This window comes from Phalacrocorax aristotelis, chromosome 2 (assembly GCF_949628215.1).
Source record: "Phalacrocorax aristotelis chromosome 2, bGulAri2.1, whole genome shotgun sequence".
NCBI lineage: Eukaryota > Metazoa > Chordata > Aves > Suliformes > Phalacrocoracidae > Phalacrocorax > Phalacrocorax aristotelis.
The window spans coordinates 12,234,281-12,252,659 of NC_134277.1; the positions used below are offsets into that span (position 1 = coordinate 12,234,281).

At 38.2% G+C, this 18,379-nt stretch overlaps 1 protein-coding gene across 2 annotated transcripts in view; it reads right to left on the bottom strand.

Moving 5' to 3' along the window:
- The window catches only part of LARP4B (La ribonucleoprotein 4B), a 57,597-nt gene that overhangs the window by 26,156 nt on the left and 13,062 nt on the right, over window positions 1-18,379 (bottom strand). The window contains exons 1-2 of one of the 2 annotated variants that reach the window (XM_075082402.1): window positions 12,550-12,620; window positions 988-1,379 (exon numbers count right to left, since the gene is read on the bottom strand). In XM_075082402.1, the coding sequence (XP_074938503.1) occupies window positions 988-1,341 (354 nt within the window). In that variant the 5' untranslated portion in view covers window positions 1,342-1,379; window positions 12,550-12,620. Of the gene's footprint in view, window positions 1-987; window positions 1,380-12,549; window positions 12,685-18,379 lie in introns of those variants that run through there. The other variant, XM_075082403.1, reaches the window with a different exon arrangement.

Consider the following 18,379-nt stretch of genomic DNA (forward strand, 5'->3'; position numbering starts at 1 on the left):
GAATTTAAGGATGCTAGGAACATTACAGAGTTTAAGACAGGCACTTCAAAACTCTGAAGCTTTGATTACTCTGAAACATGTGCACTCAGATAGTCATTATCATACTGCATAGAAAACACATCCAGAATGTAAAGAGATCTAAGGAATCTCAACTTAAAACATATCTACTGAATGACAGAGAAGACTTATAAGAAGTGGAAGTGTTTGACATAACTACTTGAGTAGTAAAGATTCAGAGATGACAGCAAGTTCCATCAGTTTCCATTTTTAATACAAAAAGTTCCCCTAGGAAATCGCAAACTTAGCCTCTAGTCCAATCCACCGCCGGCACTGCAACTGCTGGGCAAGGTCAGAGCAGCTGCTGTAACGCAGTCAGGGTGGAGAACAATACTAAGCATTGGCTCTGCTCAGCGGGAAGGAAGAGGAGCAGCAGCTGCCACAGGTTGGCTTTGTTTCTTTCTTACCCCAGCTAGCCAAGATCCACTCTAGCTCATTCCCCATGCTTCCCCTGCAGTCACTCCTTTCTACAGCACTTCAGAAGATCACCTCCAGAAGTGAGCAAAAGGTTTCCTAATTGCTACCAAGCAAGAACTTTAAGATTTCAGGAAATCCACAAAACATTTCATCCTATATGAAGGTAAAGAGCGCTATTAACAGTCTAGAAAGTTTCCCTTCCACATACTGAAGTATTCGTCTCAAGTTCACCTAGAATTGAAAAATCTGCAATCAAGATATTTTGTCCAATGTTTAAACTTTCACACAACATAAGCAGAATGAAAAAGAACAAAAAATATATCAATATTCAGCAACATTTTGAACTATTACATTCTGTATAGCATTTGGTTTTACAAAGGAAAGAGAGTGGCCAGCTTCAGGACAAAATAACATATACTATATTTAACTATCTCATGAAACCACAGTTTGACTTGGCTTATTCCAGTTCCTAGCTTCAGCTTTAACATCAAATCACTTCTGCAAAATACTTACAAATTTGTCTTTATCTTGCCATTCCCAAGTACCAACATTTTCTGGTGCTAGCAGCTGACAGTGGTATCCTTCTACTGCATATGAAGCACCTGTTAAATCCTCGGGTTCGTTCTGGAAGTTTTCACTAACTATACATAGTCTGTCATTCTTCATGGTAGTGTTAGAAATTGTATTATTCCATAAAAATCCCATCAGATATTCACCATTACCAGCAGTAACGGTGTCAGAAAATAGCTGATTTGTCCAATCAGCATTGCCAGTCTGAAGACTGATGACATGTGACCACATTTCAACTAGGGGATTTTGTCTGTCCAGTTCATAGAAGTGCTCTCGGTCATTTGATACGTCTTCCATCAGATCCAATACACACCGCTCACTGCCTCGCTGAAATCCTGCAGCACCAGGAGAGACACCATGTATTTCATAGGAAGGAGTAGCAGCATATTTGTCTACCTGCTTTGGGTCAACAAAAACTCCAACCTCTTTGTTTGAGAAAATCTTGTGATCTGATTGCATCTGTTCCCAACCTGTGGTCAAGTCATTCATCTGAGTATTTAATACGTAACTGGTGTTTTTCAGTTCAGTAGTCTTGGCTTCTAACTGCTTTGAATTCCCCACTGTAAAAACTTCTAGACTCCCCACTGACTTACTAAAACCAGGGAGGTTCTCCTCCTCTGAGTGGATGCTGACACACTGTTTTACTTCACCATCCTGAAGATTACATTCATTTACATCACCCACACTTTTTTCACGAGTTTCTGATCCTACTTCAGTAAAAGGCCCAACAGAAACTTGGGTGTTCCCGACCTCTGGCTCTGGACTGGTACAGTAACATAACTCAGGCTCTTCCGCTGGTTTATCACACACATACGAACATGAATTCTGACACAATGAAGGTAAACAATTATGGGCTTTATGTAAGAGATTCCTGGCATCTTCCAGGTTTTGAGTGTCATCTATCAGTTTTACACTCTTGTACACACAATTGTCCAAAGCTACCGGGACAGTGGAGTTAGAGTAAGTATTCTGATTGTGAGTCAAGCATTTATTGCAGTTTAAGATGTTTTTATCACGATCAAAGTTAGCATCCAAATTCAGTTTTACATTTTCTGCCTTGTTATCAATTGTCTCATTTAGGTGGACATGAAATTTCATCTGTTTTACAGATTCTGCTACAGCCCCAGCTATTTTGGTTGAGTCAGTCCCTGCATTCCATTGATTTTCCACTGCGTGGAAGAAACATACATCCTGTTGCTCATCTTGTCTACAGTTCACGTCCATTTTATTCATATCCTCATGTTGCACAGGCAGAGAAGAGACACTGGTTTCGTTATCTGAATTCGAATATTTGCATACTTTACCTTTATTCCCTGGTGACTCTTGAGAAATCTGAGTTTCTAGGCTGTTGTCTTTTAGGAACATTTCATCTGTGCTTGTGTTACATAGTTCGTGAGATGAAGTGCCATCACTTACCCATGATCGAGTTCTGCTCAAGCTACCAGCTTCCTCAAGCATGTCACCTTTTAGCTCAATGATACTCACACAGACATCTTCCTCCATGACACTATCGTTTGCAACCTCAGTTGATGTCTTGTTTTCAGTGCAACCCTTAATTTGAGTTTGAAAATCAGAACTTTCTTCCAAGTTTTTGTGCATTGCAGTCATATTCAAAGCTTCAAAGCTATGCAAAACTGTACCTATGCATTTTTCTTTATCTTTCAAGAATTCTTCCAAAATGCTGTGATGTTCACTAGAGTCAGGTGCAAACGTTTGGTTACCACCACACATTCTTTGAAATGTTCTCTTGTTCACGTTTGAGTTTGCTTCACTTTGCGGCTTTAGGAAGCAGCCTTCTTCAGTAAGTTTTTCTACACATGGACTCACCACAAAAGAATCGTTGTCCATTTCATGTAACTCTAATGATAATTTAAAGTTACCCTCCATATTCTCCACCATCTGTCCAGTATTTATTTTCCTTTCAACACTTGAGGGATGCCTACTTAAACCAAACGGTACAATCTCAGAATCATGACTTCCCTCAATTTTTCCTGAATTACGTACTCCACTGTCTAACAATACATTGGGAACACAATCACTGTTCTTCATGTGTTCTGAATTAGGGCTGTATCGGTCCTCTTCAGCAGCATCCACAAATTTTACAGAATCACAAACTCTGTGAAGTGATTCATTCCAACTGACAGCATTACCTATGGTATATACCTCCTCTTGCACATTCTCAGGGACAACTTCATCCTCTACTTTTGCTCTTAAGCCATCTGTTACTGTACTGTCAGTATTTAAGCCATGCACCTGACACCTGTTGGCCAGTAAGTTATCATAACAGGACTGGATGTTTATGATACAATATTCCTTTGTTTCCTTCTTCTGCATGTTTGACCTATCCTTTTTTTTATCCTCAAACAGTTCTTTCTGTGAATTAAACTTAGCTTCCACTTGTGCTGATTGCTGCACTGGAAATTCCTCACCAGTGTTTAGAGGTCGTGCCATGCTGCACATTCCTTCATCAGTAACAGCTGAGTTATCTACGTCTGCTGCAGTCTCTTCATACACAGTAGCTGGCACCTCTTCATCCCCTTTCAGATCTTCAACATCTACAACACAAATACTGTAAAACTCCCTATCTTTTATATTTTGTCTGTTGTCTACATCAAGATAGGAAAATGTTGGAGATATCGCTCTATGTGAACTTGGAACTTTTGGTAGGCTGTCACCCTTGCTGTCTTCAACGTTTACTGCTGTTTCATTCTGCCTTGAATGGTCACATGTAACTGCGTAATCATCCAGAAAATGTCTATTTAAGGCAATTTCACCCTGTAAGCCTTTGTCTAGGATGTCTGGTACACGTAAAATAGAAATACGATCAAACAAGCAATGTTCTTCTAAAGCTACACTTTCATTATTAATATTACTATTAATGTTTTCTGTATTGTTCATGTGCTGACTATTGCTATTAGATTTTTTAGGTACTCTTTTTTTAATAACCCTATCTTTCTTTTCTTCACTTTTCTGCAGATTTCCATATGTACCAGAGACCTTCAGGAAGTGACTAAAGGAATTAAAGAAGGCAAAAGGTCTGTCATATGTTCTCCTAGAGCTCTCACAAGAAGTATTGTCCATGCTTTTGTATGACGGATATTTTGCTTTTCTATCCCAGAACCCAGATTTAGAATTTGATGCTGTGCAATCATCACTACGAATGCGTTCAATGCCGACTATCACAGCTGCCCCATTAACCGTCCTTCCCACTGTATGCAGATCCCGGTTTTCCACAGTTCCTAAAATTGAAGATAAAGTTTTACTTATCCTTGACTCTGGTGCTTCCTCTTCCACAGATTTTTCTAACAAGCCAGTTTTCTCCTCATTCGTGCTGTAACTCAATTCTTTACTGAAGCAGCAGCCCATGTTTAACAAGTAGTGTCAGAGGAGACTTCTCATTGCAAATCACCTTCCTCTATACACTAACTTTCTACTGCTGCTGAGGAGACAAGCCAACACCCAGCTGCCAAAAATAGCACACTTAAAAACCATGCAGGGGTTCATATGTCATTGCCACTCAAAGTCCAAATCCCAGTTGCTGAGCAATGTTTTAGTATTTCATCATATGCACTGTAATATTCAAGCCAAATAATTCTCCTAATGAGATTACAGTCTGTTTACAAGCATTACCAAGTCTTATGAACTCCCATTGTTTAATTTCCTGAAGTTAGTTTCCTTCATCAGGTCATTAAAATATTTAAATGACATCCTTCACAACGTCCATTGCTGCCAAAAAAGGGCTTGCCTTCATATTTAATACAACTCCTGCTTTCTACAAGGGTAACTGCACTCCGGCTTCACATGTTTTAATCTGATTTGAAAACTAAACTAGAGGAAGGTATTAGATCAAACACATTTTGGACTAATTTCTCCTTTTCCTCCCTTCCCCCAGAGCTGAACCTAGACCAAGATTACTTTAGGAAAAACAAGCTAAAGATAGATAAGACCTCATGTATTCCATTGAGCAGTCATTGTACATTATCAGAAGCTAATTCTGCTCCAAGTCTTTTTTTTTTAATTTGTTATCTGCATCCAAAAAAGAATACATAATCCCTCAGTGACTTACAGCACTGGAAGGGGCCTCACAATCATCTAGCCATCTCTGGTATTGTGGCAGGATTAATTATACTTAACCTCCAAAAAATCTGCATATTCTTTTACAAAAAAAACTTGGGTGGATTTAAAAGGTAGTTTGACAAAATGCTACTTCTTCCAAAAGTCTGTCCTCAGTGTAAGTTTTATTTGTTGTATGCAAACTGACTTCTTTCTGACTTTGACAGCAAAGAACATCTTTCTACACAGGTATTTACATATTGGAATACTTCTATTACAGTAAGTCCCTTTACTTGCTAAAAAAGTGGTTGTGTTTCTTCAAAAATAAAAACCCAATAAAAGCTGAAAGTACCCAGCAATCTTTTCTGCTCTAAAGCAGAGCTGCTTTTATTTGCCTTTGCATAACATCACATCACTCAGAGCTCCTATCAAATCCACTGCTACTATTTCATATTTGGTCCCCATCCGTCAGAGAGCTTGCAGACTGTACCACTACAGCACTGCTCTACTCCGCTACTTAAAAGATACCAAAACCACAGATGAAAGTAAGACAACAGACCTTTGAACTCTATTTCAAATGTTCGTCCAGCTGTACATTGAACTGAATGCTATTTTTCAATTAGTTGTGTACCTTATGGCAAGTTTAATCAAGATGTACCTGAACTATGAGTTTTAAGTTAGCCTGGCAACTTGCCTTCATTGTATTCATACAGCAGTATACAGGGGTACTAAGGCTAATTAAAGCAGTTGCCTTTCAACTAACTAGTAAGAGATCTGTTTTAATTTCTACTGTAAACTATACTTGCAGGGTAACGGATGCTTAACAGAGATCCATGCTCCACTACTCCACTATCTTTTTTTTTTGCATGGCTGTCATTGTGACTTTTTACAGCTGCTTTCATGGCAAGTCACATAGCCTACAAAAGGCCTAAGACACAATTCAGTCTTACCTATGTTGTCTATAAGGTCCCCATCACCACACTCCAAGACTTCTGCTTTGTTTCCAAAATTCCAAGGGAAAACCAACATCTTTAAAAGATAAGCCCAGAGTCCCTTTTTCTTTTCCATCTCCTTCACTTATTTTACTACTGACAGAAAATCTACTACTATCAATGTAGATAAATAATACGCTTAATAAATTAAGCATCAGTTCCTCTTTTACTCATTCATACCTAGTTGGCAGACTAAGTTCACACCTGTTTAGAGTAACGAACCCAAAGAGAAGCAAGCATTTTTGGTTCCTGTTGTCTCCTGAAGATTGAGGAAAAAAATGATGCTGGACTGAACCACAGTAAGCAGAACCGACCTGGATTAAAATCAGGCAGAAGAGAATATAAAAAAACCTCCTGCTATCCAAAACCATTCACAATAACAACATGCAAGTACAAGGTACTGAGCAAGTGCAGAAGCACTCCAGAAATTCAAATGTTTCACTTTAGTCTGCACTGCAGTCACTATGAAGCACTCATGCGGTAACAGTAGCAGAGTTCACATTTAGCAACATAAAACAGTCTAGAGGTGAACCTCTCTACCTTATACAGCATGAAATGCTTCTATCCTGTGAAGCCTTTGCAAGGTATTTGAATATTTAGAGTCATTTCTTATTCTACTTCTCTTTATAAATGCTCTATGTAACACAAAAAAGTGCAAAGCCGTAACGTAGTTGCCAATGTAGCAGCTTCTCCCCAGACAAGTATTCTGCTCATAGGACAAATGAATCACAAAAAAGTAACGTGCTTTAGATTCTTAAACACAGGTTACCATATATTTAAATGTCATAGAAATTTAAATACCATAGGCAGACTCAGATTTGTATACATGAGAGAATCGCATTGGCTAACTTTCAGGGGAAACCTCCTATTTACCACTAATCCTTTGACCATTAAAAAACCACTGTTAAATTGGCCAGGGAATACATCCCCTCCTCAGCAAGTCTGCTTTTAAATTGCAAAGAAACAAAAGAGGAAGACTACCATGTTCCCCATGCAGCTTATCCAACACCTGAAGCCTCAAAGTGCCTGCAGATATATTGTTCTTAAGGATAGGAAGTCTGATGCATCATTGCTGCCATCTGCTGCATTTTTTTAAATTCTCCCATGGGAGAAAGTTATTCAACATGCTTGGATCCAGGCTTAAAACTATGCCAAGTGACTCCTCCTCTTTAGCATTCCCTGGAACCAAGTACAGGGAAAGGGGGAGGGAGTTACTTTTAATAGTTTTTTTGAAGAAATGCCATGAGTAAACAATTCAACTGTTTTTAATGTCATATAAAGTCACAATAATACTTGCAAAGTTTACAACTATTCAGAAAACTCCCTTGTCAGGTAAACAAATAGCAAGATTTTTTCCCCTCTGTGACTTAACCATTACTAATGACGTGCTTTCTAGAGAGGAACTAAGTGCCTTTAAGAGACAGACCAGGGCAAAGTCCACCTTTTCAGTGCCTTAACAAACACTTCTGCTATCAACTACTGGGGAGAAAATGGGTGAAGCAGTTCAGGCAAATAGAAACTCCTTCTAGTCTTCCCATACTCCTCTTATGTGAAAAGGCACATTTTGTACTTGTTCCTTTGGTTTTATCTAAGAGTTCCAGAGATAATTTCTATTTTTAAGCACCTATAGTGAACATTCATTAAGGCACATTTCTCAATATTGCTTATTGTGGGATTGCCATTAAAAAAATCCCAGCAACATAAACTTAAGCAGAAAATGCCACACTTCTGTTACATCACCTGAGGTTGGTTGTTTAACTTCCAAGACTCCTTTGGCTAAGCTAAACACCACCACCTGACTTGAAAAGCACTTCAAAACTAACAGAATTTGTGCTCTGCCACTTCAGAACCCAGCTCAGCTGGGGGCTGGGTTTTGTTTATTTTGGTTTTATCCTTTACACATATATATTTTGGTTCTGGTATATTTCTTATTTACTCAAAGCCTAAATGTGTTTTACCTCTCCATGAAATGAAGCTGCTCTGAAGCAGCATTTACGTAACTTTAACGATTTTTTAAATAATTTAGTAAAGTTTCCTGCACACACCTATGCAGAAAACAAGAAGTCAACCTGCTTATTAACAGGAGTATACCTATCCATCTACTTTCATGTCTACATGTACCTATTCCCTGCCAAAGAATAAGGGTTTACCCCATATATAGTCTATTAGACCTATGTTTTAAAATATATTCTACCTTTAAAGTTAGAATAGCTCAAGTTAAAACAGTCCTCACAACCTTCTGACATCTACCTTTATTTATCCTTTTTCAATAATAAAGTCATGCAATCATAACCAGTCCTAAAGAAACAGTAATTAACCTGCACTCCCAGGCCATACCCGATGTCATGCCCACTGCCAGTTAAGTGAAAGAGCGGCATCACAGCAGACATCATAACATCACTACTGCAGGCTTTTGGAAACAGCTGGTCAGATTGCTTAACCTTCCCTCCAATATATCAAGGTTAAATGTACCACTAAAAGTTTAAATACACATTTTACACATTTAAGCAATTAAACATGAGCATTAAAAGTCATCTACATGTGCAAAACTATTCAACACTTTTTTTATGGTCTAAATCTACAATAATGGGACAGAAAGAAACACTGAGCAGCATTGATTCCTCAGGAGGCTGATATCGCACATGTTCAGTTTAAGGTCTAATCCTCCCATCTCTCATTCAATAATTCAAGAGATTAATAGCTTTAAACATCACCTACATGTTATACAAACTGCTACTTAACTCTCAGTTGGCACACAACGTATGTAATACTGCGTATAGTCAAATGATCTATACCGAATTGTCACTAAACTGTTACACAGGCTCCTATATTAAACTAGTAAATCTAATTTCCTCAGTCCCTTTTTATTCTGTGAGGCTTATTCTTGAACGGGTTGCAAAAGATTTTTGAAGACCGTAACCTAGCAACTCTAAGCCCAAGACATCCTTTCACATTACCCCCATGAAAAATTTTAGGAAGTACAATTAAGTCTCATCTGAAGTTTTCTGACTTGCTATCTTTCTTCTGCTTGGAACTAACAACATAACTGAACTTTATTTACAGTACCTATAAGCACTGACAAAAACCAGCATACCACATTGGTTTGAATTCCCATTAACAGAAGCCCATGGCAGCACCTGATAATTATTCAGCTAGAGAGAGAATGGGTGATGCTCAGATCTCCATCGGACAGCAAGTTTAGATGGCCTCATGCTATTATCTTCCACTGGAACATACCAACATTTGGAGAACCTGTTGCCACTTGATGAGAATAGTCCCGTCTAAAGTTAACTTCAAATTTCTAGATCAGGTTTTTGATTCAGTCAAAGAAAACTCTTTGGTCCTTGGAAAGTGCTCAGAGAGGGCACACATTCAGGTGTGGGCATGGCAGGGGAAGAGTTTAGGATCAATGAGCAAGGAAAAAGACCATGCCTTCAGCACTAAAAATTAATTAAGTCCTGTCTGGCAGAGACAGGTCATATAAACTACCTGCACCATGGGATTTGGGTCTTGGCCTCTTCCCTCAGAGAGTAACATTGGATTTCTAGCAGCAGTGTGTTACTGATCAGAAAGGAAACAGAAGTGAGTCAAAAGGGAGTGAAACATTTCTTAAACACTGAGTTTCCTGGATCCAGTTTGACAATGGTTTTGTCAGAAAGAGTAATTGTCAATCAGGATACAAAAAAACTCCAATGACAGATGTCACCTGAAGTGACAAAGCCTAATTCTAGGTTAAAAAAAAGCTGGAGGTACCAGCATATTTACCTCCCAAATTTATCAAAGCCAAGAATTTGACACTATATTCTAAGTTATTTATCTCCAACTCTTAAGTGTAAGCTACTATTAACAAGAAATTTATGGGGATCCTCAAGTGGCCAACTTCCTTCAATCAACTTGTGTGCAAGACTACGGAAATTCTGCTGTTAGGTGCTACTAAAATCAGCCAAATTCAAGAGCAGCTGTTGTTGGAAATGAACTATACTAGGCTAATCTACATTAGGCATTAAATAGCAGTTTTGTAGCTACTTCAAGGCAGAAGAAATGCCTTTGGCTCCATCACTGTGAGGTTAAGCCTTAAAAACTGTTAGTGAACAAGTGACCTGTGTAACAGTAACATAAGCAACCCTGGAAAGTTATTTCTGAAGGGTTCCATCACAACATCAGAACTTTTAATTCAGTCACTACTGACTATCTGTTCAACATTACTAACAGCAGAACATGCATTAGGTCTGCTCCTGCCAAAGAAACTGACTCAAGTCATAGTTAGGAAAATTTATTTGTTGTTAATATTTAAAGATAAAGTACTTTATCCTAGTCATTCAGAATTAAGACTAGCATACAGGGAGTTATTCTTCCAGGATCTACAGAGGTGTATCAAAATTTCCAGCAGAAATTCTACAACTTTCCTCCTGCATTGCCACAAAAGCACTTGGACTAGGTATCACCAGATCCTAGTAGAGCAGCATAGCCAAAATAGCTAGGGAATGTAATTCAAATTTCTTTTAAGTCTGTTTAAAAAAAACCAGAGGGAGTCCTAGAAATCTCCCTAGATACCATGGCCCCATACCAGACAGACACTGAAGTAAGGACCCCCACAGATACAAATCTCTGTGCAGTCTAGCCCTCTGATCTCAAAATAATTAAGACACACAAGAAACAGTAGGTGGTTTTCAGTTAACCTGAAGCATGTACTTGCTAAATGCAATTGAGTCAGGACTTACAGAAGTTTATACCCTTCCTATCACATTTTTGGAAAGATGAAAATGTCTTAATGATTTTAGTTGGCTCACTTCTTCCTGCAGTCCATGAAGTCTTCCCTCAAACTATAGCCTTGTTCCCCAGACTTGCAAGTCCCAAAGCGCTAGCAAAATACACTCATGCAGACACACCATTATGGAAGGGACCACCTTGAACACAACACTTAACAGCATACATTGGCGATGATTTTCAAACAAAATTACCTTCTGATGCTGTGCATGTAAAGAGTACGATACCAGTATAATGTAAAAAAGCTTAATAAGCTACAGAGCTCAGCTTTTTGGAATGAAATATTCAGCAAAGGAAAAGCTTTAATCTCAAAAGTATTAGTTATTTGAAATGCAGCATTACAGCGCTATGGATACATTCCAAGGTATCCAATTTGGAATTAGTCTCCTCTACTAAAGAAAAGAGTAGATAAGGTTTTCTAGAATTGAAAGAGATTATTACTCTTTCTCCAAATACGTATTAAAGAATAGAAATTAAGATTTAGATCTAAGTTTACATGCAGTTTTATAAAAATTCTAGTTTGCCAAATTAAAAGAACCAGCCTCAATATGAAGACTAATCAAACCACCTTTAATACTAATGCACCTGTTGAAATTGCACTGACAGTTCCAAGCTTTTGAAGCAAATCTGCAAGAGCCTTTTACCCAAGCTTACCCACTGGTTTCTTGGAATTAATGACTTGAGTACAGGACAAAAAAAAAATCAAAAGCTCAACTTTCAAAAGTATGGCACAAAAGTAGGTTCAACTTTTTTCTCTGCTGTCAAATAGACAAAATTCACATCCGTGAATGCTGTAAAACAGCAGAAGAGAAGCCAGAATATAAAATTTTTTTTAAAAAAAAAGGGGGGAGGGGAAACAACACACGACAAAAAACCCAGCAGCTTGCTTAGAAAAGAAAAGCTCGAGTTTAGTGTTTTTCAAAATGCTCCTTGGTGCTTGCTGCAAGGTTAGGCTGAAGCTGCAGGCATCTGCTGCTTAGCATAGCACAGGCTAAGTTCCTGGCAGATCATGCACTGAAACCAAACCCTTCAAGATGTCCCAAGAGGAAATATTTCTCTCAATATACATTTAACATTCGAAGATTGAACTATAATATTATGAGTAGAGCTTACACACAAATCAAGTATTCAATCTTCTTGAAAACATATGTAACATTTACTGCAACATATACACACAGTACTATCTGCTGTATGATCTGCCAAAAGCATCCCATAAAGCAACTTACTGGGTCCTGCACAGTAGCACAGAAGCAGCAGCACGTGCCATTTGGCAGAACTGCCTAAGCAAAATTCCTGTTACAGAAGGCAATTTCCTATTTGTAGGGGTTTGTCCTTTTTTCAATTACAGATATACGCCAAGTGCATTTCCTGCATTTTTCTCAGATGCTAATGTGTGAGCTACAACTTAACTCAAGATTTGCAGTACAATTCCTGCATAGCCTAAAAAGCCCTGTACAAACTGTTGTAACTTGCAGTGTATTTAAATCTCCTGTAGGGCTAAAGAAAAGTTGAGTCTCTTACTCAGTGTGGAGAATTAGCCACCTTCAATAGTCCTGTTTTAGCATTTTATGTTGCAATGCTACCAGCCAACTGTCTTCTAAAATGTTCTGAGATACAATTTTGATTAAGACATAGTAAAAAAATTGTTTCATGCAACACTTACACCAGGGGAATACGTAATTATAATACTTACTAGATGAGAACCGTCTTTAACTTCTTGCACTTGCTGCACCTGCGGTTCAGCCACAACTTTAGTGTCCTGATCAGAAGTCATGAGCTGTCTGCTTTTTGGCTCCTCAGAGAGAACTTTACTGGTCACCTTTGTAAGCTGCAGAAATAGGAAGACAAAAGATTCTGTAAGTGGTTGTTGAAATTCCTGAGAACTCACAGCCATTCCAGATGTGCCATGCTGATTCAGACCAAAGGTCCAAAGAACTTCCACACAACATGGTCAGGATTATGCATTCTGAGAAAACGTTATGGCAGAAGGCAAGGATAAAGCCATCTTGCAGATACGCTCAGCACCCAGGCGCTGGCTGCCTTGGGAGTGCAGATGAACACTTGCCGCATCACCTGGCAGGGAAATTCCACTGGGAAAGTTTCACTTGATTCTCACCTTAATTTTTCAGATTGGATTTCAAACCTGACTTTTGTACCACCTGGTAGACTTAATTTATTAAGAAGCATTCAGTCACAAACAAACCTTTGTCTTCAACTACTCTGACAGTCACTTAATCTTGGCAAATTTTAAGAAGCATGTTACAACAGTTCTGCCAGATTAGTGCTGCTCAACATGTTTTTCTCCATCATCCTAAAATGTTGTTTTATTTGATTAGACAAGCAAACTGAGCACAGTTGAAAGTCTGACAGCAATTTCGCTTTGAAATTTGATGCTATTATTTAGTACTGTTTAAAAACAAAACATAAAAACCAAACCCAAAGCTGGTCTCAAAAAAAAAGGAAAAGCTCATTTAAAGCATGAAGTCTCAGAAAGTAAACATTGGGATATAAAATCAGGGTATTTTAATTTTTCTTTTCTAAAAGAACTACGAGCAATTTTAATATGCTTAAATTACTTATTCATGTGGAAATTCTAATACTGCATCTGTAACAGTGTGAGCAATTTATTGCCTTCAAGTTGGTGACACCAAACTTCAGGGTGAGATTCTCTACAATCTCCTTAAAAAAGAAAGTAAAGATTTGCAGCACATGGAGGGTAATGGTATGATTCCATTCTTTAGCAGCATAAGCTCCTTCTTGGAGTCAAGATACCCTAAAGACTAGTGTTAAAAAAGCATTTTTTTTCCAGTCTATGGCATTATTGTCTTCCATGGAACCTTCTCTACACTATATTTTGAAATGGACAAAAGCAAAAGCCTTTCATACAACTGATTGAATACCCTCCAAAATTTTAAAATAAAATTGACATTCACCTACAAACTGATTCAAGTGTCTGTATGATGGGATTATGGAGAAGGTAAGATATTTTGCACACACAGCTGATGAAAAATATATTCACATTCCCAACAGGATGAAATATTCAGCTAGATGAACAGTTGCTTTTCACTTCATGCTATTGATGTAAAGTCAGCACGAAAAACATGTTTTTGAAAGAAACACATGCACTGTGTCACTGTTCTATTCACAGGATTTTTTTATTCATAACACCCTGCCTCTCATCTTGGGACAGGAAGTATTTAAGTGAAGGAGAAATGACACAGACAAAAAAAAACACAAGAAAAAAATTTACTGCCCTTCACATACAGTGCTACACACACAAGAGCATACACAGAGTCTACATGGCAGAAAGTTTAGAATTCATTCAGGAAGTTTATATTTTATAAAATAACCAAAAATCATCCTCAGGATGAAAGCAATTTTTCAAAAGTATTCTATAGCTAGACTCTGTGTTGCTCAAACCCACACATGGGAAGCTGTGTGGACATTAACGCTGTGGAAGGTATCTAAACTTCTTGGAGAATGCTTCTGCCAATATTTTTTAAATAAATTGGTTTTAGCCTTTTAAAATATTGCATTAATATTTTTCTAAAAAGAGCACAAGACTTCTTACACATTGTATCATTGTATATAATCTCCACTGCTGTTTATTACTAACCTTGAGCATGCACATTACTCCAGATTCACAAGCTAAAGACAAATGTGTTTCAGTCAGCAACAATGTTATCTAGCCAGCATTTTGATCCCCAAATCAATGCCACGGTACTTCTTTGCATCCCTCTGTCACTTGCTTATCTTACATGTTCCCATTCCCTTCTAGGATCAGCCTGTGCCCACTCACACTGCAATCTCTTCCATCCTCTGGTACATGGTGCTAGTACCAGTACTTTGTATATCTATGGATTGTGGAAGGAAACCAGCTAAGATCACGTGAGTGTAACAAACAAGAGTAAAGTTCCACCACACATATGTCCTTTAAAGCATTTGCTGACCAGCCATCAAGCACAAAATATTCAGATAAATAATTAATTTCTGCTGAGGGTAGACAAGTTGTTAGCCAACTTGATAGATAACACGTGACTGCAACGTGCACATTGCAGCTTCAAATTTCTTGGGCAAGCCACCGGCAATCAGAGCAGCACATCATTCAACTGCTTTTCAGAAGTCCTTTAGATGAGATCACACAAGACACTTATCACAGGCTAGGTCTAGATTGAAGCTCTAGGTAACTTTGTCTGGATTACTCAGACTAATAATCACATTCTCATTAGTTACACAGATTTGTTTGATACACACCACACTAAATCCACCCACCCCGTGAACAAATTATTTTTAATAACTACAATACCAAACACATATTTAAGTTGCATCTTGATCATTAAGGATCAAAATGGCTCTCAAAACAAGTGAGATACTAAGTAATATATATATTATAATATATAATATTAAAAGTAATATATAAGAGGATATTCAACCTGCCTTGTAAGTCCCGTGCTTTTAACATCAGCTATTGCCTTTCTGCAAATGTATAAGCCATACGGAAAGACCCCAAATGCAGGAGTTTCCTTTGCAATTTTCTTCACTTAGTATGTCACGCTGCTACAATTCCCCAGGACGTCAAGTGCTCTGCTGCAAAATCCCATCTGTTATGACATACTTCAAAATGTGCAGGGACGTTCTGGAAAGTTAGTGCCATCAACTTTTCCACTGCAGACTTGCCGCTTACCAGTCTCAGAGCATAAAACTTATACGACTGGAGGCTTCCATGACTCTCACATCAGAGAATAATGTTTGTGGGAAAGGCAGCATTATTTTAGGGAGAGAAACAAAAATCACAAAATGTTAAAGGCTCTTCACAGGATGTGTTTTAGCATGTTTTCCATTAGTATTCATACATATCTTCACACACCAGCTTATTTACAGGAGCCACAATCAATATCTGGTAGTACTAGAAACTATAGATCAGGATTGATGGTTTGGAAGACAGCTTATCCTTTTTTGATGCTTGTTTAATAGCCAAATTAGCAAGCAAGTTAAATATGGCGGTTTAATGCAGTAATAAAAATTATTATCCCACTGAAGAGTTAACTTGCCCACCACTTCAAAAGATACACTGAATTGCTGATTGGTAAACCATATCTTTGCATAAATAAACTCTGCTGCAGTAAGTAGGAGACATTCAAGAGACAAATGCAAGCCAGCAGATCCATTTGGGACAGAGGTAGCAATACCTATAGTATAACACTGAGCTGTCAGAAGTACACTGCAATATTTTTTCATTCAAGTTATTAAAAAACCAAACACAAGAAAAACCTTCAGAGGCACACAATCTTTTCAATAAGCTTTTAAGTATTTCTAGTCTATAGCAAGCAGACTCACAAAAAATCCATGCCTTCCACAAATTACGTCTAGTCAAAGTCTACAGAATGGCCTGCATTTATGAACTGATTTAGAAGTACACAATTAAAATTTTGTAATCTTATATATAATTTCAATTCAGTAAATGCATATAGTAAAACTTTATTTTTCCTTCTGGCTCACCATTCAGTCATCATAAAGTAATTAGTCACATTCAACAACTTCAGGTATATTATGTCAAGAGCAAAGTTACTCTCGAAACATGCAGATACTTCTTTCCACAACTACCTAATCCAAGAGAAAAACTGCACGGATTTTACTGAAGCTTATGAAAAGCAGCCTGAACTTGGTTTATAAGTAGGCAAGACACTTAAACCCCAGAAGTGTAAAACGCAGGTAAAACCACATTTCTTCAGAAACCATGCAACGTTCAGCCATGAAGTCCTCTCTGTCCCCAAAACAGTCTGTCCCACTGCTCAGTCTGCTAAATTAGTAATTGCAACAGGAAGGGGAAGAGCACCTTAATACACTTGTTTTCTCATTAGAAAGGGAGTATGAGTAACTCTTTACTCATACTTGTATGGATCTGTCCTTGTGGGCATGTGGTCAGCAGTGGTTAATCAGAGGAGTTACAAGAATAGTCTCGGGAGGGACTGAGACCACCTGGCCGTACAACACAGGTAGCACATATTTCAGCCTACTGGTTTCCCCCTGCAACATCCACAACCACCCTCACAAACAGGAGGTTTTTGGAGTGGTTTTTTTTGTTGACAACATGGTTCTTTACTGGCTAATATTTTCAAATGTGTCTTATTATAAGAATTCCCTCATTTCAGAAGAGGCCAGGCACAAACCAATGGCCCACAGGATGACTATCCAGATAAGTGCATACAACCACATGATCGCTCTTGTCTGGGTGCCAAGCCAAGCAAAGCTGGGACCGCTCTCATCCAAAAGCCACACGTGTCTTGTTATTGTGGTGCCAACATCAGGCTAACCTTTACACTGCATTTTAGTTCAGGTTTAGGCACTGCCAGAGTTAATGTTCAACTGTGTGAAGATATTTATATACATACTGCATCCACACACACTACAACCTTGCACAGCTTGGAGGAGACATCTACTCAATTGTTATATAGTCAACGAAAACCACTACTGCCCCTGCCAACCCTGCCAAAACCTCCCTCCAGTGTAGCCCCCGATCCTCCCACCTCTGCTTTCATTAGAAGTAGTCTCTAATTCTTCTAATTCACATTCAAAGCATGCTTTTATGCAGTCTGTTTCACTGTCTAGATTTACAAGAGTATGAGTAGCAGCATGCTACTCAAACAAACCAGATAGATCTGTTATTTAAAAACATGCAAAACCCCAAACAATGCTCTAGGGCTGAGATCTTGCCTGCCAACTTTCAGCCCAGAGTGATCAGCCCTTAAAAAGAGATTTACAAATGCAAGTGCTGACAACTTAACTTTCATACTGCAAACAGCAACACCATAAAACAAAAAAGCTCACTAGAATAAAAGATCTTTTCATTGCTTTTCCAGCAAGCACAAACAAAAATAGATTTGAGTTTGGCTTTGTGCAGAACTCTTCCTAGCAAAGATTTCAGAAACTTTAAACACAGATCAAGATAAACTTTGCACAAGGCCAATACAGAAATATACTTCCAGTAACATGAGAAAGCCTAAAATGTTTTCAAAACAGAGGTGCACTGCTTAACTTAGGCCTCCTATCAAACTTCCAGTTGCAGGCCAGAAACCCCCTTTCTGTTGTCAGAGGTAACATACTTTCTCACCATATTTCACACCCTTATGTATCCAAAAGGATCACAACACCACAGAATTAATCAGAGCTACCACTGACTTCAGCTTTGAAGAGTTTTAGCACCTACCAAATACATCACATAATTGATAAGAGAAGTAACAGGTGCCTCGTCCAATAGTATGCTATCAATACATTAACTCCTGTTTTAAACAAAGTTTACCTTTCTTATTAGTTTCACAAGCCTTTTGAATACCCAACGGATATGTGATGTGTCAAGACTTAATCATGTTCTTAGTCCAGGTAAAGCCGCCAACTCAGATACAGGATAGTTAAGCTTACAGAGCATCATCAAGAAAACCTGACAAATCCTAATCTTGAAAAGCTGCAAGTTTCCCTCCATCTTAGCACTAGGAGTAGTGACAGAAACCAGAGCTTGCAATTCT